This window comes from Lynx canadensis, chromosome A3, assembly GCF_007474595.2.
Source record: "Lynx canadensis isolate LIC74 chromosome A3, mLynCan4.pri.v2, whole genome shotgun sequence".
Lineage (NCBI taxonomy): Eukaryota > Metazoa > Chordata > Mammalia > Carnivora > Felidae > Lynx > Lynx canadensis.
In genome coordinates, this window is record NC_044305.1 from 43,107,372 (window position 1) to 43,133,014 (window position 25,643).

Here is a 25,643-nt window from a genome sequence, read left to right on the forward strand (position 1 = left end):
ACGTGAGCTGGACGAGACCACGCCTGCGGGGCGCTCACTGAACGCCCCCGACCGTGGTGTGCAACCCCGCCGCTGGAGAAGGGCGGCTTCACCCAACCGCCGCCGACCTCAGCCAATCCCAGAAGGCAAACCGATCTTTCCCCCTTGACGCGTCATTTCCGCCCACCGAGAGGCGGGCCGGCACCGGTTGCGGAAGTCACAGTAGGGGTCACTGGGAAGTGTAGTCTTTGAGGCCGAGGCGTTAGAGTGGAGGTCACGGCAGGTCGAGAAGCTTCACCCGGGAAGCATGTTTTGCGGACGCGGATTTAAGAAAAAACCGGGGATCCAGGTGCCACAGTGGTCATTCTCCACAGTGACCGGGCACATTACCCAGAAACGGCTCCCAGGGAGGGCAGTGGAAGCCGAGGGATGTCAGCCCTCGTCTGGTTGCGCGGAGCATCTTGGGAAGTGTGGTCCCGGCGCCACACCGAGGATGCTGGGGAGTGTAGTCCCGGCGCCCTACAGAAGTAGGTCCCCAGCTGGTGGCTGGAGTGACCCCTTGTTCTTTGGTGGTGCTGGCGAGTAAGGCTCCCGTGGGACCCTTGCCGCAGCTGTGCCCTTCCCGGCGCGGAAAGGTAGGTCCTGAAAGGCTAGTCTTTGGGCTGAGGCTGGGGTCGGTGCAGATGGCGGGGAGAGGAGGTAGTGTGGGGACACGCTGTCGTGGCTCAGGCCGTGCTCTCCCGGATGTCTTATTTTGGGGGTGTGGGCGCGCATCTCCGAGGAACGTGGGGGAAGCTCAGCGGCGAAGTCCAGTGGTGGTGGGTGCTGGGCTTGGGCCTTTCGTCCAGGGATTCTTTTGGGTGGGGACAGGTTCGGCCTTGGCCGAAATCGCGATATTGGGAGAGGGGGTCGCTCGTGTCACAACTCCCCGGGTTTGCGGGGAGTTTAGTAAGTAGGCTTTGGGGGTCTGATAATTTCCCAGGTGTGGTGTGGGAGCCGTCCCTGGGGCCACGTGTCTGGGTTTGGGTGGGTGCTGATCGTCTTTTTTTGGGTGTACCCCTCAGCTTTGCCGCGGCGGGACGATGGGCAGGCTGGCTTGGCCAGACGTGCCCGAGTTGCACTGGGTGTGGAGTGGCCATTTTGGCGCGATGCTAGGCTCTCAATTTGGCTGGTCGCCCTTGGGTTCCGGCTTTGGAGGAAGAGGTCGGGCCAGGGTCCACTGGGCAAGTTTTTCAAAGGTCCCGAGGATCGTCATTGTCCACAGGAATCCCAGATTCCCACGTCTCTGGTGTGAACGGGCTTTGGAATTTTAAGTTCCATTTTTACTTTTTATGGAGAAATTTCAAACAGTCAGAAGTAGATAGAACTCCTTAGACCCATTACTCAAATTCAGTGCTTATCACCCAAGGAGCATTCTTGATTCTTATCGTGGATACACTGAGAATCCTTGCAACCCACAGAGATTCACCATCACTGCCCTGACTGGTTAAGAATATGGCCTCTGCAGCCAGATTTCATCCAGGCTCAGTCATTTTATAGCTGTGCCACCTCCGGTAAGAGACTGACCTTGCTCTGCCTCAATTCTTTCATCTGTAAAATGAAGATAATAAATTGTACTTCACTGGGTGAGGAGAAAGGTAAAACTCACAGTGCCTGGAACAGTCTCTGGTGTATACTCGTATACTCAGGGCCCACTAAGTACTATTCTTACTAAGAACAAAGGTGAGAGAGGATCAGCTCCTGCTCAGTGTCAGCAGCGTGTCAGGGCAAGCTGTGTTCCCAGCAAGCTGTGCACAGTCTTTTCTTCTGTGATAGGTCCATTCCTCCTTAAAGGAAGGAAGGTTGGAAGAGGCCCTACCCTACTGGAGCATGAGGGTTTCCTGTAACTCTGAACGTTTTTTTGTTCTTGCTCTGCCCCCCGCAGCCCCTGCCTGCCCAGAGAGGACTGCCTGGTGGGCAAAGAGAGGACTCCCGGCTCCTGACAATCCAGCTTCAGGTGGGGACCCTTTACCTTTTGCTTGGCGAACCACAGTGGGTTTTCTTTGCTCAGCTTTGCATCTTGTGTCCTACAATGTCCCATCCCCAGGAAAGAAGGCCCATTGTCAGGGTGACAGTTTTCACAGGGACTCTTCTTCAGACCTTGTGCCCTCATTCATGACCCCTTTGATTTCTCCATGCCTCTCTGCTTCAGTATAAACCCTGTTGATTGAGCTCAGATGCCATCCCACTGTAGAACATTCCCGGATTTCCCCAGGCAGTACTTCCAGTGTCCTTGTCAGCAGCAGAACAGTCGACACTCTCAGGACTCTTGGGCTCCCAGGCTGCACTGTGACTGTCCACCTGTCCCACTGGATCATGATGTAGTTCTTGGAGGATTGGGCACCCAATTAAACTAAGCAGGTGATGCAGTTTGAAGGCACAGAGTTGTCGTTCTTGCTGGCTGGGAAGGAAGTTCACAGGGGAGATCTGATTGGAAAGGTGTGGGTTGGGTGTTATTGGAATGAGTCCTCAATGACAAGTTAGTGAGTGTGGCCTTGATCTGAGGGCAGCAGGGAGCAGAGCAGTGACGTGATTTCCCCCTCCAGCTGTTGCTCTGTGTTTTTCCTCCCCGTCAGAGCTAAGCTTGAAAGAATTGCCTCTGCTTGCTGTCTCCATGTCTGTCCTTCCTTCATCTCTTAAATGTTCCTATGAGGCCTTTTTGGCCCTCCCCACTGAAACACATTGTCGTCAAGGTGCCCATGCTCTCCCTGTGGCTAAAGCCATAGTCCGTTCTCAGCAACATTTTACATAGTTGCGTACGTCCTCTTCCTTAAAATACCCTTTCACGTTGGTTGCTCCTGGTTTCCGGGTTTTCCTCCTATCTCATAGGTCACTCCTCCTCTCTCTTGCCAGCTTCCCTTCTCCCAGATCCCTACTGTGGAAGGCCCTGGTTCGGTTCTTGGACTTTTCATCTTCTCCAGCCATACTGTCTCCCTTGTGACCCCGTCTCCTCTCCAGGCCTTAAATGCCATCTTTGAGGTTCAGCCTAGACCCATGCCTTCCTCTCCAAATTCTAGTCTCCTGCTGTCTACTTCGAATTTCCTCCTGGGTATCTCTTGGGAATCCCAAACTTAATGTGTCCGACAGTAAACTCTGGTCACCTCCCAAACGTGCTCCGCCCAAGTGGAGTATAGACCACTCTTTCAGGGAGTTTAATAAGCTCTAATAAGGAGCAGGGACATGGCATCTCCTTCCTTCAGATTGCTCAGGCTCAAACCCTTGGAGTCACCCTTGACTCGTTCTTGGCGTTTACACGCCATCCCCACTAAGCAATAATCTGGACTCTAACTATCTCCATCTCCACTATTTCCACTGGGGCCCGGACCACCATTTCACCTCACTCACCTGGATGATCAGAGCCCTTGAATGAGCCCTTTGCATCTTCCCCTTGTCCCCCTAAACTATATTAATATGGCAACCAGGGAATCTTTTCAAAATTTTTTTTTTAAACGTTTATTTATTTTTGAGACAGAGAGAGACAGAGCATGAACTGGGGAGGGCAGAGAGAGAGGGAAACACAGAATCGGAAGCAGGCTCCAGGCTCTGAGCATCAGCCCAGAGGTCTGACGCTGGGCCTCGAACCCACGGACCGTGAGATCGTGACCTGAGCTGAAGTCTGAAGCTTAACCGACTGAGCCACCCAGGCACCCCCAGAGGAATCTTTTCAAATGTCATTCAGGGCACCTGGGTGGCTCAGTGGGTTAAGCATCCGACTTTGGCTCAGGTCATGATCTCACAGTTTGTGAGTTCAAGCCCCACATTGGGCTCTCCTGCCAGTGCAGAGCCTGCTTCAGAACCTCTGTCACCCTCTCTCTCTGCCCCTCCCCCACACACAATCTCTCTCTCTCTCTCTCTCTCTCTCTCTCTCTCTCTCTCTCAGAAATAAACATTTAAATTAAAAAAATAAAATTGTTTTTAAAAATGTCAATCAAGGGGCGTCTGGGTGGCTCAGTCGGTTGAGCATCCGACTTCAGCTCAGGTCACGATCTTGCGGTCCATGAGTTCGAGCCCCGTGTCAGGGCTCTGGGCTGATGGCCCAGAGCCTGGAGCCTGCTTCCGATTCTGTGTCTCCCTCTCTCTCTGCCCCTCCCCCGTTCATGCTCTGTCTCTCTCAGTCTCAAAATAATAAATGTTAAAAAAAAAATTAAAAAAAAAAATGTCAATCAAATTGTGTCATGCATCTGCTCAAACCCTCCAATGGCTTCTTATCCCAAAGTCAAAACCAATATCCTGCAAAGCTGAGTCTGATCTCCCCGCCCCGTGTTTACACTTGAACTTTATCTCCCCAACGCGGTCTCAAACATAGCAGCACCCCAGCCACAGTGAACTCTGTACCTTAACTGTGCACTGTCTCTGACCTGTGATGCTCAGCACACCAAGTACAGTGAACTGTCGCTTTTCAGAGCTACCCGCTTGGTCACTCCTTCATATCCCTCAGATTTCTACTCTGTTGCCTTGTCAGAGAGGCCATGTCGAACTGTTAGGTACAATTCCAGAACCCCACCCTGCTTCTGTTACTTTGCTCCTTCCCTGCCATATTGGTCTTCACCTCACTCATCACTTCCTGGCATCCTGTGTATTTTATTCATTAATTGAGTATGCTCATCTTCCTCCTCTGGACTTTCGTGTCAATGAGGGCAGGTTTTTCCTTTGTTCACTTTTGTATCCCCAATGTCTGAATCGTGCCTATCGTGCAGTGGGAGCTTAATAAATATTTTACTGATGAATGAACGATCCAGCCATATGTATATGGAGCCAATTCTGGTAGGAATGGATGAGGCCAACTGGAATGTTGGGAGAGGGTCTGCAGACCCTATCAGGAGAGACTGTGACCATTGTCTTACCCCAGCTGGAGTGGGAGCGGGGAGGGGTTGAGAGAGTTCTTGGAGATGGAACCAGTTGGCCCAGGTAATGGGCTTGATGTGGCAAGTGGGGAAGTAGTCCTGGTGCCTGAGTAGGCACATGGGCGAGAGGGAAGGTGCTACTGTCATTAAGTAGGTTGAAGAGGAAGATGCCATAGCATGTCTGGAAGGGTTCTGATTATTGATTGCTGCAGAACAAACCCCCCCAAAACTTAGCGGCTTAAAGAATCAGCATGCTATAATGTCTCACAAGTCTTTGTATCCACTGGGATCAGCTTAGTGGTTCTTCTGCTCTGTGTGAGTTATAGATCTGGCTGTGGCCACAGTCTCTCAGGGACTTGTGTGGGTTGGAACCTCAAAGACGGTTCCCTCACATATTTGGCCCTTTATGGGTTGACTAGAAGGCTGGGGTCAGCTGGGACAATTGGGCCTCACTCTCTCCATGTAGTATCAGGGCGTCTGCATGGTCTCTCTGGCAGAGGAGTTGAACTTGTTGCATGGTATATTGGGCCTCCCTAGAACATAAGCTCTCCAGCCTTCCTAAGACCTAAATCAGTAACTGGCACAGTGTCACTTGTGCCACATTTATTGGTTAAAACAGGAACAAGGCCAACATGCAAGAGCTCCCGATGTTTGAAGCTGGAATAATTTGAGCAAGAAAATAGTGATGATATTCTCTTGTAACTCATAGGATAAGATATGAATCCATACTGATATAAATAATTGAATAAATTTAAAAATGAGGGAGGGGCGCCTGGGTGGCGCAGTCGGTTAAGCGTCCGACTTCAGCCAGGTCACGATCTCATGGTCCGTGAGTTCGAGCCCCGCGTCAGGCTCTGGGCTGATGGCTCGGAGCCTGGAGCCTGTTTCCGATTCTGTGTCTCCCTCTCTCTCTCTGCCCCTCCCCCGTTCATGCTCTGTCTCTCTCTGTCCCAAAAATAAATAAAACGTTGAAAAAAAAATTTTTTAATAAAAAAAATTAAAAAAAAATGAGGGAGAAGGGACAGCTCTTGCTTACAGAGCAGTTAACGAATTTAGAATCAAAAAGGGAACTAGAACATCGTCATTTGGTAAATACCACAGTAATACGTCTTGCGGACACGTCCCACAGATGCATGCTGACATTAGTGAGTGGAAGTTTGAACAGAAACAGGATATTTGTATGATCTCAAAGTATCTCTCCCAAAATACTTATTAATTATAAAAACCCAGCACATCGCCTTAACCAAGTGATCAAGATCAAGGTAATATCATCAGTAATGAGACATATGAGTATCATCAACCCCTTGATGCAGTGCACTGAAAGGACATGACATCACGTCTCAAGTAATCTAGCCAAAAATGAACTAACCTCCTTCTGATCATGAAAAAACATCTGACAAATCCAAAATTGAGAGATATTCCTTCAAAAGTTGTCAAGTTCATGAAAGACAAGAAAGGACAGGAACTGTCACAAATTGGAGAAAATTAAACATACATGGCAACTAAATACAATGTGGGAACTTCATTTGAATCCTGGACCAGAAAAAGGACATAGTGAAAAACTGACAAAATTTGGTTAAGGACTGTGGTCTAGTTAAACAGTATTGTGTCAATGCTAATTTCCTGGTTTTGATCATTGTACTATGGTTTTCTAAGATGTTAACACTAGAGGAAGCTGGATGAAGGTTATATGAGAACTGATATTTTTGTACCTTCTCTGTAAGTCTAAAATCAGTTCAAAATAAAAAGTTTTAAAAATCCTTCAATCTTATATTCTTGAGTTTTTTTTTTTTTTTAAGTAATGAAAAAACTTACTTTTTTTTAAGTAATGGGTGCTGAGTTTTGTTAATAATTTTTCAGCATGCATAAAACACGTGGTTTTTCTCCTTAGATCTGTTGATTAATAAGGTGTATTATAGCAACGGATTTCCTAATATTGACCCAATCTTGAATTTCTGGGAATCCCACTTTGTCTTGGTGAAATATTTTCTTATTGTTGTGTTGGAGTCTCTTAGCTGATATTTCTAGAATTTGCTCCAAATTCATAAGTGATAATGGTCTTTAATTTTTAATTTTTTTATAAAAATTTTTGATGTTTTGTTTTATTTTTGAGAGAGTGCAAGTGGGGTAGGGGCAGAGAAAGAGGGGGACAGAGGATCTGAAGCAGGCTCTGCACTGACAGCAGCAAGTCCGACGTGGGGCTTGAACTCACAAACCATGAGATCATGACCTGAGCTGAATTCAGATAGATGCTCAACCGACTGAGCCACCCAGGTGCCTAATTTTTAATTTTCCGAACTGCCATCAAGTTGAGGTGTCAACATTATAGTTGTTTTATAAAAAGAATAAGGAAGTTCCCTTCATTTTTCAGTGCTCCCGGACAGTATTTAGAGCACTGGTGACTCTGGTTTGAAAGTTTGTTGAATTGCCTCGTGACCATTAGGGTCAATTATATTTCCTTAGAAGTTATGCACTTCATCTAGGTGTACAATTATTTTATGGAGATCTGAAAAATACTCTTAAATTACTTTTAAAAAATGTGTTTTGGTGATTTGGTAGTTATTTCCCCGTTGTTGTTTCTTTTTTTTTTTTTTTTTTTTTTTCCAACGTTTATTTATTTGTGGGACAGAGAGAGAAGGAGCATGAACGGGGGAGGGGCAGAGAGAGAGGGAGACACAGAATCGGAAACAGGCTCCAGGCTCTGAGCCATCAGCCCAGAGCCCGACGCGGGGCTCGAACTCACGGACCGCGAGATCGTGACCTGGCTGAAGTCGGACGCTCAACCGACTGCGCCACCCAGGCGCCCCTCCCCGTTGTTGTTTCTTATTTGGAATAGTTATGCTTTCTCTTTTCCTGATTAAGTTAGCTGTGTTTAAAATCTCCAGCTATACATTTCCCTCACCTCGCTGTTTCCCTTTCCAAACTGGAACTTTGTGCCCATTAAACAATAATTCCCTATTTACCCTTACCCTGAGCCCCTCTCAACCACTCTTCAACTTTCTGTCCATGTGAATTTGATTACTCTAGGTACCTCATATAAGTGGAATCATACAATGTTTCTTTTTGTTTCTAACAGGTTATTTCACTTAGCCTAATGTCTTCAAGTTTAATCCATGTTGTAGCATGTGTCAAAACTTCCTTTGTAAGAATTTCCTTTTAATATCCATGTGTGTGTCTGTCATATTTTGTTGATCCATTCATCTGTTAATGGACACTTGGGTTGTTTCCATGTTTTTAGCTATTATGAATACTGCTATAAACATAAGTGTACAGGGCACCTAGGTGGCTCAGTCGGTTAAGTGTCTGACTCTTGATTTCAGCTCACATCATGATCTCAAGGTTGTGAGATTGAGCCCTGCCTCACACTCCATACTGGGCATGGAGCCTGCTTAAGATTCTGTCTCTTCCCCCTCTCTCTGTCCCTCCCCTACTCGTGCTTGTGCGTGCACATACGCTTTCTCTCGCAACAAAACAAACCATAAGTATACAAATATCTGTCTGAGTCCCTGCTTCCAATTCTTTTAGGATATTCCCAGAAGTGGAATTGGTAGATTACATGGTAATTCTATTTTTAATTTTTTGAGCAACCACTATACTGTTGTCTATAGTGGCTGCACCATTGTACATTCTGAGCACTGCGCAACAGTTGAATGATGCTTTTGATCATTATGATGGAAGTCTGGTAAATTTTTTGCTTGGAATCACTTAGGAGTTTTGTTCTTAAAAGCCTGACCATTTTTCCAGTAGATACCTTGAAGTTGGTGCTTGTGAGTAAACTCTGGTACTCAGAAGTAGGCCCTTTCATATTTAGATTCAGGTCATCTATTTTTGAAGTTTTCTTGGGCTATAGCTTAAAAAAACTTTTTTTTCATGTTTTATTTATTTTTGAGACAGAGAGACTGAGTGTGAGCAGGGGAGGGGCAGACAGAGAAGGAGACACAGAATCCCAAGCAGGCTCCAGGCTCTGAGCTGTCAGCACAGAGCCGGCCGCAGGACTCGAACCCACCAACCATGAGATCGTGACTTGAGCCGAAGTCAGATGCTTAAGTGACTGAGCCACCCAGGTGCCCTTTGGACTATAGTTTTAAGTATACTGTTTCCTTTTTTGTTTGTATGTTTTTGTTTTCTTCTTCAGGAACTACAATTATATGGGTGATAATCCTTTTTTTGTCTGTTTTCCATTTCAACCACTTTATCTCCGACCCATTCTTTATTTCATTTTTATTCTCTTAAGTGGTTTTCCTGCTACACTTAAGTGCCCATCCTGTTTTCATTTCAATCTATTCTTCTTCAGTATTTTGTAACTTAGTTTCATTTCTTTCTGAAGTTCAATCAACTTTCATTTTGTTTGTTTCTTTTCTTTTTGGCCCATTTTTGTTTTTAGCTTTCAAATTTTGCTTCCAGTTTTGTTGAAGTATAACTGACATATAACATTGCATTAGTTTAAGGTGTACAACATAATGATTTGATACATGTATATACTGGGAAATGTATCACAATAAGTTTAATTCTATCCATTTTCATAACATAGGTACAAATTTGAATTTTTGATTCAACATGATTTCTCATATGCCCAAATGTTTGAGGATCTTGAACTCAGCTTAGAGTGTTTTATTACAGCTATTTCTGTGTCACTTGTTTTTGGTAGAATTTTCTTTAGCTGAACTTTGGATTCTCATTTTCTGTTTTGGTTTTCTATACAAGAGAACTGCTCATCTGCATTTCTGTAGACAGAAATCTAGTAAGTAAGATCTAGTGTGTTTCTAATTTTCTAGTTCAGGAAAACTCTTCTGTCAGTGTAGCTAGTATGGTTTCTTTACTGGATTGCAGGAGGAGGAGATATTGTGTCTTCTTCCTCCTCCTCTTCTTTTCCTTCTCCTCCTCCTCCTCCTCCTTCTTCTTCCTCTTCCTCTTTCTCTTCTGTTTTGCAAGGCCCTGTATTCCCCCCCACCCCCTTGCTTATTTTTCCCTTTATCTTGACATTGCCGAGAGGTGCCTTTTCCTTGCTTGTGATCCCCCTTTCCCCTGGAGCTGTACCTTCCCGAGACTTCTGTGCTCCGTCTGCCTACCCTTTTTAAGTCCTTTCCCTTTTATAAGTGCTCTAACCTATCAGTATTTTCTCATATATGGTAGCTTTTCTTTTTGGGCGGTCGTTTCCTCTCAACTAAGTCCACACAGTGCCTCTTTTCTCTCTTTCGTGTAGTTTCCCTCTTAGCTCCTCTTCTGCTCCCCGTTGGCTCTGTGTAGGGAGTATAAGAGATAGCTCACTGGTTTAGTGTTTTATGTCTTATTTATTTTTATTACAAGTAATTTGAAGTTCGAATATTCTCTGTCTAGGTATGCTGACAGGATGTATGTTTTGTGTAAATTACCTGTGTTTCAGTAGAAGGTTATCTAAGGTATTTAGCAATCTTTTACTTGATTGGCCTCAAGCTCTGAACTCAGTCTCACCTGTGAACAGTAGCAGACACCTGCACAGCTCATTTGACCTTCCATCCATTGTTATCCACGTTAGCTCTTTGTTGTCTTGCCTTATGTATTCAGCCAACTGTGGGAGGGGCTTGTGTAGATTTGAGGCTCCATCCTTTGTTGCTGCCACTTTTCTAGGATTATGCCATATAGTTTCCAGGAAGTCTGGAAGCCACAGACTTTTGATCTGTTCCCCATGTGCCACACGTACTGGGGAGCACCCTTAAATGAAAAGACAGTTAAATACAGGTCTTACCCCATGTGCGTCCTTCCTTTCAAGGATCATATCCCTTCTGGTTTCTGACTGCTTCTGGTTGTAGTGTCTTCAAATAGTTGTTTTTTATATTTTGAGTAGGGTTTATAGTTGTTAGTAAGAGGGTTAGTTTGATAGAAGCTGTCCTCAGTATCAGAATCTAATGCTACGTTCTTTTTATAAAAAAAAAAAGACATTTTCTTCTGCTTTTCTTAGTTTTTGTTTTTCTCCTACTTTCTGGAGTAGAAGGCAAGTGAAAACAATTAGTTGGTTGTTTTTTTTAAACCCAGTACATTGACACTTCAAAAAACTGGAGTCAAGTATTTCCCCTTTGTGGTTTCTTATTTTGAATATTTATATTTTCTCATTTCCTAAAATAGCTGTGTTCATTTCACTAATTTTTAAGAAGTTAAGATTTCACTTTTTATACTTTTTTTCTGTTCATTAATTTATGTTCTTGTCTTTATTGAAATATCTAAAGCTATACATTTCCCTCACCTCACTGTTTTAAATAAATCTCACACATCCATAGTGTTTTCATTGTTTTTAGAAATTCTTTGGTTTCATTTGTTTTTCCTTTACCTCCTACCTAATGCAACATTCAGTAAACTTTTTCTACTTCCCTATTGCCTTTTCTCTTCTCCCATTTTAGTGGCATTTCTACTTTATCTGGACACATAGGCCTTATACCATTAGTATATATTTTTCTTCCCCACTCTTACCCACCATTTAGTGCTAGATCTACAATTATGTATATTAAATGCTCACTATCAGGTCTTTACCTGGTTTTCCCTGTCCTGTCCTATTATGTCTAATGTTCATCTTCCAGTAGATTCCTCACAAAGAGCTCATGACTATAGAATTCCTCAAACTCTTGCATGTGTACAACTGTTTTCCTATAATCATCTTACTTGAAGAATCCCTTGGATGAATCAAGTGTTACCAAAAGTGTGGAAAGGGGCACACTTATTGTGTAGTCATTGGGATTGTAAATTGGTCGGCCTTTGGAGGGCAATTTGGCAGTGTGAGCATATGTTTGGTATTAAGTCCAGTAATTACACTCCTTTAGCACTCATACAGAAATACTGACATGTTTGCAAAAAGTTTGCAAAAAGGTATTGCTTTTAACTTTCTAGTGATATAACACTACAGTCTGTCAGTTGACAGAGGAACACTTTGTTAAAGAAAATGTGGTCTGCTGACGGACATAGTATGAGTTATCAATAAGAGTGGAGTAGGGGCGCATGGGTCGCTTAGTCGGTTGAGTGTTTGACTCTTGTTTTCAGCTCAGGTCAGGATCCCAGGGTCTTTGGATTGAGCCCTACATTGGCCTTTGTGCTGAGTGTGGAGACTGCTTAAGATTCTGTCTTTCTGTCTTCCTCTACCCCTCTCCCCTACTCGTGCTCTCTCTCTCTCTCTCTCATAAAAAATAAGGGGCACCTGAGTGGCTAAGTCTATTGAGCTTCCAACTTCAGCTCAGGTCATGATCTTGCAGTTCACAAGTTTGAGCCCCACATCTCAACTGTCAGCACAGACCCTGCTTTAGATCCTCTGTTCCCCTCTCTCTCTGTGCCTCCCCTGCTTGCACATTCTCTCTCTCTCTTTCTCTCAAAAATAAACAAACATTTTAATAAAGTAATAATAATCAAAGAATTGAGTTAGGTCTGTGAGTATTGGTGTACACATAACCCCAAAATATTAAATGCACACAAGTCAAAGAATTATACAGATGGTTTTTATTTATAGGAAAGTAACATTATTTGCATGTGTACCCAAATATGAATGAAAATGAAGAGACAATATTACAAATCAAAGAGTACTCATAAAATAGTTAACAGCAGTTACCTGAATGTGGGCCTGGGGCAGAGTCCAGAAAGAGAACTGAACTTTTTCCTTTATAATCTTCAGACTACTCTGGATTCTTTCTAACAGTAACAGATTTTAATTGCCTGTATAATTAAATAGAATGAAGTTAAACCACAAAAATACATTTGTTGAAAAATGTCTTCTGACTTCCCTTATGAGTGATTTGCAGTTTTATTTTACTTCTTTCCTGACCACTTCATCCAAGTCATAATATTTATTAGTTTAATTTGAGTTGTCATACTTTATTCTTTTAGAATTGATACTTCATTCTTACCAGTTTCTGTCCCCAGGTATTGCTTTCGATTTTGCTAATTTTGTTCTCAATACAGTGTTGTTGTGTTTTTTTCTGTCCTGGCTATCCAATGAAAAATTGTATACTTTTTGCCTTTTTAATGAGAAAGCGCAAAAATGAAGGAGACAGTAGCGTAATTACCATCCTTATGTACATCATCTTGATTTAACACTTCTTAATGCTTTACCATATTGCATAAGCTTTTTTGGTGGTGTTTAAGAATTTTAAAATAACTCTTTATTAACAGAAGAATTTCAAACATGTTCAAAAGAAGCAAGAATATTATAATAAAGCCTCAGCTTTAACAGCCATCACCATGTTGCAATCTTTGTTTCTTGTTTTTGTCTCATTTTTTTCTAAAATGTTTTTAATCATTTTCATCCATAAATACTTTAATATGTATTTCTTTGGAAAAACAACCAGAATACCATTTTCACAACTCTTCAAATTCATAATACTGCATTTAATATCACCTACTGCCAAATAAATGGCTTCAGAAATTTCCTTTTACATTTAATTTGTTGTGATCAGGAGAGTTTGGAACTGACCCTGCTGAAGGCTTGGCTCCCTGGACCTTTTTCCAGGGCCCTGATAGGGAATCAGACTGTTACATTCCCCATCATGCCACGCTTCCCCCTTCTCCCTTCCCCCAAGTGAGGCCCTGCCTCACTGTTGGGGAGAGCATTTCCACCTGACACCCTTTCATTTCTGTTTTCCTTACCCAGATCTGCCTTCTGAGATATCATCCTTCTTTAGGGATACCAGGAAAAATGGCCACAGGGTCCCGGAAAGCCAGGGTAATGGTGAGTGTTTTCTGTATTTCCATACTGGCTGTTTCAGGATGGACACATTCTCTTATCCTGACTGCCTTGATGATACCTGGCAGAATCTAGCATTAGTCCTGGAGGTATGATTTACCTTACCTGAAACCTGTTCAACCCATGACTTAAGTCATTCACCAAGTGGCTAACTCTGAACAACACACAGTTCTATACGGCAGGATAGAGTCTGTATTCCTTTCTTCAGCTTTAAAACTTTTACAAGCTGAGAGTGACATCAGGGAAAATGATGAGGTAGGAAGCACCCAGAATCTGTTTAATGTAATATTTTGGAACTCTGGAGTCTAGTTGAATGCTTGCAGCGTCCAAAGGAAGGCTTGGAACAATCAGTTTCAGCTCTTAGTGCAGTAACCATCACCCACCCCCATCCCCATGGCAGAAATCCATGCATGTGTACCTGGAGCAGTTTGACAGCTTGTGGAAGCCAGGGTGGACAGTAAGGACCTTGTCCTCCAAATATCGAGGACCCGTGCTCTGATTGCTGCTTCTGATTACATAAATGGGCACCATTGTTACAACTCCTTCTGACTGAAGTAGGGTATTTAAAGAACTAGATCCTGGCAGGGTTTTTTTTTCCCCTTTATTTTTTCCCTTTTTCCCCTTTTGGGAGCCAGACATTTTAAGACTAGAACATCCAAAAGAACTGCACATACAGGTTATTTAGAAAGTTACCATGCATGCCTATGGAAAAGCACAGGATCAGAAAAGCATAAGAAAGACCTGAGGAAACCCTAAGTTTACACCTTAGGCTGAATCTCAGTGCAGATGGCATACAGCAGTTTTAAAATCCAGAAAATACTGAAGAATCTGAGTTCTAAAGCGGCCATATTAAAAGATTCAGATATCCAGTTTTACACACACACAAAATCACGAGGCATACAAAGAAACAGGACAGTACAGTCCATTCAAAGGAAACAAATAAATCAATAGAAACTCCCTGATAAAGGCCAGATGGTGGACTTACTAGACAAAGACTTTAAAAGAGCTGTCTTAAAGATTCTCTGGGCTAAAGGAAGATGTGGAAAAGTCAAGAGAATTATGTTAGGACAAAATGGAAATATCAATAAAGAGAAAACTTAAAAAGGAACTAAGAAGCTCAACAAATTCCAGGTAGGATAAGCTATCAATACCACAATACCACACCACAATACAATGTAATCAAACCCTTGAGAGCCAAAGGCAACAGAAAATCTTGAAAGCAGCAAGAGAGAAGCAGTGTGTCACATACAAACTGTGCTCTAAAATCAGCAGATTTCTAATCAGTAACTTTTGAAGCCAGAAGACAATGGGTTGATATATTCAGTTCTGAAAGAAAAAAAAACTGTCAACCAGGAATTCTATATCCAGCAAAACTGTCCTTCAAAAGTAAGGGAGAAGTCATTCCCAGAAAAATAAGAGGTGATACAGTTTTCAGCCACTAGACTTGCCTTGCAAGAAATGCTAATGGGAGTCTTTCAGGTTGCAGTATGAGGATACTAGACAGTTACTTGATGCTATATGAAGAAATAGTTCTACAGTAAAAATAAATAAATCTGCACTTATATAAGCTAGTGTTATTGTCACTTTGGTTTACTACACTTTTTCTTTTCTGCATGATTTAAGAGACTAATGCCTTAGCAAAAAACGCAATTGTGAGTCTATATTTTTGGACACATGATGCATACAGGTGTAATTTTATGACTTTAATAACGACAGGAGGGGCGCCTGGGTGGCGCAGTCGGTTAAGCGTCCGACTTCAGCCAGGTCACGATCTCGCGGTGCGTGAGTTCGAGCCCCGCGTCAGGCTCTGGGCTGATGGCTCAGAGCCTGGAGCCTGTTTCTGATTCTGTGTCTCCCTCTCTCTCTGCCCCTCCCTCGTTCATGCTCTGTCTCTCTCTGTCCCAAAAATAAATAAACGTTGAAAAAAAAAATTAAAAAAAAAAAAATAACGACAGGAGGTGAAGATGGAGCTATATGAGAGAAGAATTGTGTATTGAAGTTAAACTGATATCAATTCAGATTAGGGTCTTACAACTTTAGGATGTTAAATTTAATCACTGTGATAACTATAATGAAAATAGATATAGAATGTACACTAAAGGAAATAAGAGGGGAATTTAATGTACTAAAATCAACTAAATAACAAGACAGTAATGCAGGAAATGATGTTCAGAAAAGCTACAACTCATGTTGAAAACAAATAGCAAAATGGCAGAAGTCCCTTCTTATCAGAAGTTACATAGTATGTAAACGTATTAAACCCTCCAGTCAAAACACAGGATTTTGCACAATGTATAACAACAACAACAATAAAACTATGATCCAACTATACACTGTCTATAAGAGACTTGCTTTAGATTCAAAGACACAAATACATTGAAAGCAAAAGGATAGCAAATGATACTCCATGCAAATAATGACCAAGAGAGAATAGAGGTGGCTATACCAGTATGAGAAAAATAGATTTTTCAGCCAAACAAGATTACAAAGGTAAGACATTATACATTAATAAAAAGTTCAGTGCAGTAAGTGGATATAAAAATTCTGCATACTTACCTACCTAATAACAGACCCTCAAAATACATGAAGCAAAAGTTGATAGAATTAAAAGGTGATATCGACAGTTCTACAGCAATAGTTGGAGGCTTCAATACCCCACCCTCAACAATGAATAGAGCAACCAGACAGAAGTAAGGAAACAGAGGACTTGAAGAACACAATAAACTAACCAGAACTAACAGACCTATACAGAACACCCTGCTTGACAACAAAGTACCCCTGGGACCTGGGACATTCTCCAGGATAGACCATATGTTACACAACAAGTTAAGTCTCAATAGATTTATTTAAAAGATCTGTGTATCTTCTCTCGCAGTGGGATGAAGTTAGGAACCAATAACAGAAGGAAAATGGACAGTTCACATATTTGTGGAAATTAAACAACACACTCCTGAACAACCAGTGGACCAAAGAAGAAATCACAGTGGAAATTAGAAAATACTTACAAACACAGGCGTCTGGGTGGCTTAGTCGGTTGAGCATCCAACTCTTGATTTCAGCTGAGCTCATGATCTCATGGCTCATGGGATTGAGGCCTGTGTTGGGCTCTGTGCTGGCAGCATGGATCCTGCTTGGGATTTTCTCTCTCCCTCTCTCAAAAGAAATAAACATTAAAAAATATTTATAAACAAATAAAAACAAAATACAGCATACCAAAACTTATGGGATACAGCAAAAGAAGTGCTACGAGGGAAATTTATAGCTACAATATGTATATTGAAAAGGAAAAAGATTGTCAGGAAACAATGTAGTTTTACAACTTAAGAGTCTAGAAAAAGAACAAACTAAACCCAAGGTAGCAGATGGAAAGAAATAATAAAGATAAGAACAGAGTTAAATATAGAAAATCAATAAAACAAAAAAATTGGTTCTTCAAAAAGTTTACCAAAACTGAAAACTTTTAGCTAGCTCGATTGAGAAAACAAATGGGCTCAGATTGCTAAAATCAGAAACAAAAGTGGGGCATTACTACTGATTCTGTGGAAATGAGGATTATGCGAGACTGTTATGAACTATAGTGCCCCAACAAACTGGACCGCCTAGCTAAAATGGACAGCTTCTTAGAAACAGAATAACTTCAGGACAGAATCATTAAGAAATAAAATTCCTTAATAGAATAGTAAGGGGATTGAATCAGTAATCAAAAGCTCCCAACAAAGAACAGCCCTGGACATGATACCTTCACAGGTGAATTCTACCATACATTTAAAGAAAAACAATTCTCAAACATTTCCCCCCAAAAACAAAGAAGGAACACTACCTAGCTAATTCTGTGAGCATCGCTGTGGTACCAAAGCCAGAAAAAGACAATAAAGGAAACTACAGGCCAATAATCCCTTATGAATACTGGTGCAAAAATTCTCAACATAATTCTAGCAAACCAAATTCAGCATATTAAAAGAATTACATGCTTTTCTATGTTAGTAAAAGAATTCTATGTTGCTGTATAGAATTAGACACCATATTAAAAGAATTCCACTGACCAAGTGGGATTTAGTCCTAGAATGCTAGGATGCTTCAACATATAAACATCAGCAAATATACCACATTAACAGATGAAAGGCAAAAACCTCAAGATCATCTCAACTGATGCAGAAAGTATTTGACAAAATCCAGCACTCTTTTATGATTAAAATACTCAATAAACTAGGAATAGAAGGAAACTACCTGAACATAATAAAGGCCATATGTGGAAAATTCACAGCTATCATACTCCATGGTGGAAGACTAAAAGCTTTTTCTGTAAGATTAAATATGACAAATAAGCTCACTTCTGCCACTTCTGTTGAACACAGTATTGGAAGTTCTAGCCAGAGTAAGTAGGCAAGAAAAGTTGAAAGAAAGAAAGGAAGGAAGGAAGGGAGGGAGGAAGGAAGGAAGAAATCTAAATCAGAAAGGAAGAAGTAAAATTATGTTTGCAAATGACACACAAAAACCTGTTAGAACTAATACACAAATTCAACAAAATAGCAGGAAACAAAATTAACACACAAAAATCAGCTGCATTTTTACAACACTAACAATGAACAATCCGAAAAGGGAATTAAGAAAAACTTAATAGCATCAAAAAGAATAAAATACTTAAAAATTAGCTTAAGCAAGGAGGTGAAAGATTTGTACATTGAAAGGTACAAAACCTTGCTGAAATAATTAAAGAAATGGAAAGACACCAAGTTAATGAATGGAAATTTTAATATTGCTAAGATGACAATAGGACCCAAGTTGATTCAGTGCAATCGCTACCAAAATCCCAATGACTTTTTTTTTTTTCCCAGAAATAGAAACGTTCATCTTAAAATTCATATGAAATTTCAAGGGACTCTGAATAACCAAAACAGTCTTGAAAAGGAACAAACATGCAGGGCTTACACTTCTTGATTTCAAAGTTTACTATAAAGCTACAGTCATCCAAGCTGTGTGGTACTGGGATAAAAACAGAATTATGGACTAATGGAATAGAACAGAGAGCCCAGAAATAAACCTTATGTATATGGTCAAATGATTTTGGACAAGAGTACCAAGACCATTCAATGTGGAAAGGACAATCTTATTTAGTAAATATTGCTGGGGAAACAGTATACCTACATGCAAAAGAATATAGTTGGACCATCACCTCACTCCATATACAAAGATGAACTCAAAATGGAGCAAAGACCTAAAAGATAAGAACTAAAACTATGAAACTCTTTGGAAAAAAGGGAAAACCTTCATGAAACTGGATTTAGTGATGATTTCTTGGACATTACACAAAAAATCCGGGCAACAAAAGAAATAAAACAGATAAGTTGATCATCAAAATTTAAAATTTCTGTGCAAATATATTTGCAAATCACTTATAAGTGATTAATATTCAGAATATATAAAGAACTGTAACCCAACAACAATGAAAATACAAACACCCCAATTCAAGCACGGACCAAGAACTTGAAGATACTTTGCAAAGAAGTTATACAAATGGCAAATAAGCACATGCAAAGATGCTTATCATCACCAGTCGTTAGGGAGATGCAAATTAAGTCCACAATGAGGTACCACTTTGCACCCATTAGATGGCTGTCATCAAAAAAAAGCAGCAAGTGTTGGTGAGGATGTGGAGAAATTAAAACACATCTGCATTGCTGGGTAGGGATGTAAAGTGATGTAGTTGCTGTGGAAAACTGGTTCCTGAAAAAAGTGAACATGACATTACCATTTGCTCTTGTAATTTCACTTCTGGGTATATACCCCAGGGAATTGAAAGCAGGTCATTAGATACCAATTTGCAAGGTAGTATTATTGATAGTGGTTAAAAAGTGAATACAAACCAAATGTCCATCAGTAGATGAACAGTATTTACATAAAATTGAGTATTTTTTTAGTCTTGAAAAGGGAGGAAATTCTGAGTTTGTGCTTCCGCATGAATGAACCTTGAAATTAGCCAGACACAAAAGGACAAATATTGTGTGATTCCACTTATTTGTAGTATGGAGAATAACCACATACATAGAGATAGGAACTAAATGGTGGTTACCAGGGTTTGAGAGGAGGAGGGAGTTATTCTTTCATGGTGACAGTTTCGGCATGGGATGATGAACAAGTTCTAGAGACGGAGAGTGGTGATGGTTGTACACTTAATGCTACTGAAATGTACATTTAACATGGTAGCTATAGTAAAATATTTGTTATGTATATTTTACAGTAAAAATGAAAAATTCTACAGACTGCTACACTCCACCTATTCTGTATTCTACCTTTTATTCCTCCCGGGTTGTCTTCCCTGTCCACGTTGTGGCTTCCTTCCTTCCTTTGCTCACAGTGTCTTCTTCTCTGCTCCCCATATGCTTCATCTGGAATACCTAGCACTTCCCTCTCCTCTTGACTCCTACCCATCCTTTAAGATAAGTTCCTGGGGCTGCCTCAGGATACCTTTCCTGATATCTGTGTCCTCCATTTTTAAATAGTGTTAAGGAGATGAGTAAAACTGGGCAGGGGAATGAGAACAAATGTAGAGATGAATTTGTAGGTCGAGTGGCCAAGAAGGTCCACCTGGAGCATCCACAGTGTGGGGCTGTAAATTTAATGTAGTATTGTCTACATTTCACTTGTTGACCTCAGAAGTGAACCCCAAACCCAAGTAGTACATTCAACCCCATGCACTTCACCAGGACCCACTTGTGCCTCTCAGATCCAAGGAAGCCAAGAGACCATGGGATTTAGGGATAGGACTGAGTTACAGTTTAGCCTGTGCCACTATTGAATTGTATAAACTTTAGTCATTCAGATGTGTCAATACTAACATGATTGGTGATATTATTTAATCATTTAAATTCTGAAAAAGTCTGTTATGCTTTACTTTCATTTAATTTTTATATGTTATTTCCTCTTCTTTCTGCCTCGATTTAAAGCTCTTAAAAGTTGGGGACCCTTTTTGCACATATTCTCCAAACAGCGCACCCAAGATCTTGAACGTAGTAGACTCTCAAGTGTTGTTGGCTGGATAGCAACAGAGGTTTAACACGTGGCATCAGGGTCACAATCAAAGGCAGAATCTTAATAGCTCACCTGCCTCCCACAGGGCAACCCTCTGCCTTCCCTTCACCCTGAGTCATGGGCAAGGCTGGCTCCTCGGTGAGCAGGACTGTGTTTTCTGTTACAGGCACACATGGCATTCAGAGATGTGGCTGTGGATTTCAGCCAGGAGGAGTGGATGCTGCTGAGCCCTGCTCAGAGATCCCTGTACAGGGAGGTGATGCTGGAAAACTACAGCAACCTGGTCTCACTGGGTAAGCCCTGGAATCTCTGAGGACTCACCTTCTTGCTGCTGGGCATTTTAGGCTATGCTTGAAGTAGCCATCTCACTTTCTGAGTTGGGCCTTGAAGCCATTAACCTACAGCCACCTTGTTTTCTTTTCCTGTGAACAGGAATTCCGGTTTCTAAACCAAAACTTATCACACAGCTGGAGCAAGGGAAGGAAACCTGGAGAGAGGAGAGAAAATGCTCACCAGCCACCTGTCCAGGTGAGTGGGGAAGACTGGGCAAATGGAGCACAGGGCTTCAGGTGGCTCAGGGGGTGGGAGAAAGGAGGCATCACTCAGGTGCTGGAGAGGGCAGCCGTTCTCCTGACTCCTGAATGTTGTTTGCATTGCTGGGCGAGGCCTCCCCTCCAGACCTTCATCCTCGCCCAAGTGCAGGGCTGTGTCTTCCTCCTCTTGTAAGGACACATTGGATCAGGCCTCTACCCTTGTGACCCCCTTTAACCTTAATTACCTCTTTAAAGGCCCCATTTCCAGGGCGCTTGGGTGGTACAGTTGGTTAAGCGTCCAACTCTTGATCTCAGCTCAGGTCATGACCTCACAATTTGTGAGTTCGAGCCCCACGTCGGGCTCTGTGTTGATGGTGTGGAGTCTGCTTGGGATTCTGTCTCTCCTCTCTGCCCCTCCCCCACTTGTGCGCTCTCACGCGCATTCTCTCTTTCTCTCAAAATAAATAAATAAACTTTAAAAAAATTTTTAGAAAAAACTAAGTAACAAGCCCCATTTCCAAATACAGTAACATTCTGTATAGGATAGAACACTGGAATATAAATGTATATACAGTTGGTTTTTAAAGTTCGGTTCATTGATCAAGGAAAATTGTGTTCAGGTTGGTCTAGTACAATCAATACCTGGTTTCTCAAATTGTTTGGTTATTTGTTGCATTCAGATGACTAGAACCAGCTTTGATGAAACAATTACAGTCAATGTTAACATCTTCTATACGTGAGGTGCTAGAAGAAGAAATCTATATTGATGTCTGGGAAAATTTTAATTTAGATTAATTTTGAAAATTAACAGGGCTTCAACTGGTCAGGGGCACCAGGAGGGAACATCTTTAAGTCAGTGGGGGACTAGACTGTGTTCGTGTTGTCCATTGCTGAAAACCTTGTAGAAATTCTGGCACAAAGTCATCCTCTAATAAATTTTTTTAGTGACTGGGGGACCTCCAGGCATCTCACGCACAATTCTTGAACCGTTTTTATGCTGCTTCCTATACTAGGGGCTCTCCAACCTGAATGACCACTCTCTCCATCTGTCCCTTTGTCCTCATGGGGAAATAGGGAAAGACATGACATTTACATATGGGTCCTCTGGTTAGATCTCTCTCAGAGAAAATACTTGTGGACACAGTTTATGTCGTGTGGGTGGTTGTTAGAAGGTAATTGTAATAGCAGGGAAAGACTGTTACCTATTGGCCCCATTTAAAGAGCTGAGGGGTGCCTGGCTGGCTTGGTCAGAGGAACACATGACTCTTGATCTCAGGGTTGTGAGTTCAAGCCCCATGTTGGGTGTGGAGATTACCAAAAAAAATAAACTTAAAAAGAAAAAATGTTTTATTTATTTATGTTAATTTTTTTTAACCTTTATTCATTTTTTTTTTTTATTTTTTTAACGTTTATTTATTTTTGAGACAGAGACAGAGCATGAACGGGGGAGGGTCAGAGAAAGAGGGAGACACAGAATCTGAAACAGGCTCCAGGCTCTGAGCTGTCAGCACAGAGCCCGACGCGGGGCTTGAACTCATGGACCGCGAGATCATGACCTGAGCCGAAGTCGGCCACTTAACCGACTGAGCCACCCAGGCGCCCCAATTCATTTTTGAGAGACAGAGACAGAGCATGAGCCGGGAAGGGGCAGAGAGAGAATGAGACACAGAATCCGAAGCAGGCTCCAGGCTCCGAGCTGTCAGCACAGAGCCCGACGTGGGGCTCGAACTCATGAGCTGCAAGATCACGACCCGAGCCAAAGTCAGACGCTCAACCAACTGAGCCACCCAGGTGCCCCAAAAAGAAAAAAAAATTTTAATAAAAAATTAAAGAGCCAAAACCACCTGTGCTATTTTATAGCTGGCCACATAGAAGAGGCTGAGTAGCAGGTTTTCTTCTGTTTTTTGTTTTTTGCTTTTTGAGAGAGAGCTCACGTGCAAGAGAAGGGGAGGGGCAGAGAGAGAGGGAGACAGAGGATCCAAAGCAGGCTCTGTGCTGACAGCAGAGAGCCCGATGTAGGGCTTGAATTCATGAACCGTGAGATCATGACCAGAGCCAAAGTCAGACACTTAACTGATTGAGCCATCCAGGCACCCCAGGATGTGGGTTTTCTGAGCCTGGAAAAGTAGGTGATTTAAAGGAAGTCTTGACCAGGTAGCGCTCAAGTTGTAAGCATTTTGAAGAACAGGGAATCAAGTCTCCCCGTCAGACTAGGCAGAATTGCTCAGGCTGCCTCACTGAGTCTCAATTCTGACTCCAACTTCTCTCTCTGCAGCAGAACCAAAGCCGGAACTCCACCTGTGTCCTTTCTGCCCTTCGGATTTTTCCAGTCAGAAGTTCCACATGCAACACATGCTGTGTAACCATCCCCCCTGGGTCTTTACGTGCTTGTGTGCAGAAACTCCTGTAGAGCCAGGGGACCCCTGCCCAGGGGACCAGAAGCAGCAGCAACCAGCCTCTGATCGAGATTCCTGGAGTGATAAAGCAGAAGGCCAAGAGAGAGAAGGCCCCAAGCCTCTGTTTGGCAAGACAAAGAAAAGGACTTCGGGAACGTTCTCCAGGGCACCCCAGAGGCAGCCAGTGAGCTCTAGGAGCGGCATCAAAGGGGTGGAAATCAAGTCCAGCCCCGCTCCAGCGGGGAACCCTGAGGAAGCGGACAGACTGTTGAAGAGGATAGAAGTCTTGGGATTTGGGACGGTCAACTGTAGAGAGTGTGGACTGGGCTTCAGCAAGATGACAAACCTGCTCAGTCACCAGAGGATTCACTCCGGGGAGAAGCCGTACGTGTGTGGGGTGTGTGAGAAGGGCTTCAGTCTGAAGAAGAGTCTTGCCAGACACCAGAAGGCCCACTCGGGGGAGAAACCTATTGTGTGCAGGGAGTGTGGCCGAGGATTTAACCGGAAGTCAACACTTATCATACACGAGAGGACTCACTCGGGCGAAAAGCCTTATATGTGCAGTGAGTGCGGGCGAGGCTTCAGTCAGAAGTCAAACCTCATCATACACCGGAGGACACACTCAGGGGAGAAGCCCTACGTGTGCCGGGAGTGTGGGAAAGGCTTTAGCCAGAAGTCTGCTGTCGTGAGACACCAGAGGACACACTTAGAGGAGAAGACCATTGTGTGCAGTGATTGTGGGCTGGGCTTCAGTGACCGGTCGAACCTCATCTCACACCAGAGAACACACTCGGGGGAGAAACCTTACGCCTGCAAGGAGTGCGGGCGCTGCTTTAGGCAGAGGACGACCCTTGTCAACCACCAGAGGACACACTCCAAAGAGAAGCCTTACGTGTGTGGAGTGTGTGGACACAGCTTTAGCCAGAATTCAACCCTCATCTCACACAGGCGGACACACACCGGGGAGAAGCCCTATGTGTGCGGGGTGTGTGGGCGCGGCTTTAGTCTGAAGTCACACCTCAACAGACACCAGAACATACACTCAGGGGATAAGCCCATCGTGTGCAAGGATTGTGGGCGAGGCTTCAGCCAGCAGTCAAATCTCATCAGACACCAGAGGACACACTCCGGGGAAAAGCCCATGGTGTGTGAGGAGTGCGGGCGAGGCTTCAGCCAGAAGTCAAACCTCGTTGCACACCAGAGGACACACTCAGGGGAAAAGCCGTACGTGTGCAGGGAGTGTGGGCGAGGCTTCGGTCACCAGGCAGGTCTCATCAGGCACAAGAGGAAACACTCGAGGGAGAAGCCGTACATGTGCAGGCAGTGTGGACTAGGCTTTAGCAACAAGTCAGCTTTAATCACACATAAACGGGTACATTCAGAAGAGAAGCCTTGCATGTGCAGAGAGTGTGGCCAGGGCTTTATCCAGAAGTCACACCTCGTCTTACATCAGATGACACACCAGGGGGAGAAGCCTTATGTGTGCAAGATGTGCGGCCAAGGCTTCAGCCAGAAGTCCCACCTCAGCAGACACAGGAGGACGAAATCTGTCCACTACAAACCGCCACTCACGCCTGACTCTGAGGCCTGTTCCGGACAGTCTCCCGACCTCTTACACTCTCTTTGAAAGTGCGGATGGTGAGGAGGACTAAGTAATCAAGATTGTTACACTTCCTTGAATTGAAGTAGAGAAATGCGTTCCGTAAGCGGTCAAAGGACATTTGACTCAGTTCACTTTCTCCACACTAAGTCTTCATGTTTTGTGGCCTTTTGTTCTAATAAACATTGCTTCTTTACAAATCTGTGACCTTGACTGCTCACCTCATTCACTCATCTGTAAAGATAGGGAATAAGGAGTGGTGCAGATACCTTGGACTCCGAAGTCCACTCATTTTTTGTTTTTTGTTTTTTAAATTTACATCCAAGTTAGTTAGCATATAGTGCAACAGTGATTTCAGGAGTAGATTCCTTAGGGCCCCTTACCCATTTAGCCCATTCCCCACTCCCTCCAGTAACCCTCTGTTAGTTCTCCGTATTTATGAGTCTTTTATGTTTCATCCCCCTCCCTGGTTTTACATTCTTTTTGCTTCCCTTCCCTTACGTTCATCTGTTTTGTATCTTAAAG

General features: G+C 42.9%; 1 protein-coding gene across 3 annotated transcripts; it reads left to right on the plus strand.

Annotated features, from left to right (window-relative positions):
* The first annotated feature begins 296 nt into the window (after window positions 1–296).
* ZNF133 (zinc finger protein 133) lies at window positions 297–25,322 on the plus strand. Of its 3 annotated transcripts, none has more exons than XM_030310155.1 (6): window positions 297–614; window positions 1,904–1,975; window positions 13,468–13,545; window positions 20,756–20,882; window positions 21,022–21,117; window positions 23,401–25,322. In XM_030310155.1, exons 3-6 carry the CDS (start codon window positions 13,513–13,515, stop codon window positions 25,143–25,145), a joined length of 2,001 nt encoding a protein of 666 aa, XP_030166015.1. In that variant the 5' UTR covers window positions 297–614; window positions 1,904–1,975; window positions 13,468–13,512; the 3' UTR covers window positions 25,146–25,322. The 3 variants fall into 3 exon arrangements, with proteins under 3 accessions (XP_030166015.1, XP_030166014.1, XP_030166016.1); XM_030310154.1 differs by having other exon boundaries at window positions 298–614; window positions 23,398–25,322; XM_030310156.1 differs by lacking the exon at window positions 13,468–13,545 and having other exon boundaries at window positions 298–614; window positions 23,398–25,322.
* Window positions 25,323–25,643: the final 321 nt, after the last annotated feature.

What these genes read in the sequence shown, in the direction of transcription:
- ZNF133 (XM_030310154.1), top strand. Translation starts at nt 13,513, where the DNA reads ATGGCCACAGGGTCCCGGAAAGCCAGGGTAATG. An exon ending in CCCGGAAAGCCAGGGTAATG is followed by an intron (nt 13,546 to 20,755) that starts GTGAGTGTTTTC and finishes TTTCTGTTACAG; the next exon opens with GCACACATGGCATTCAGAGA. An exon ending in CAGCAACCTGGTCTCACTGG is followed by an intron (nt 20,883 to 21,021) that starts GTAAGCCCTGGA and finishes TCCTGTGAACAG; the next exon opens with GAATTCCGGTTTCTAAACCA.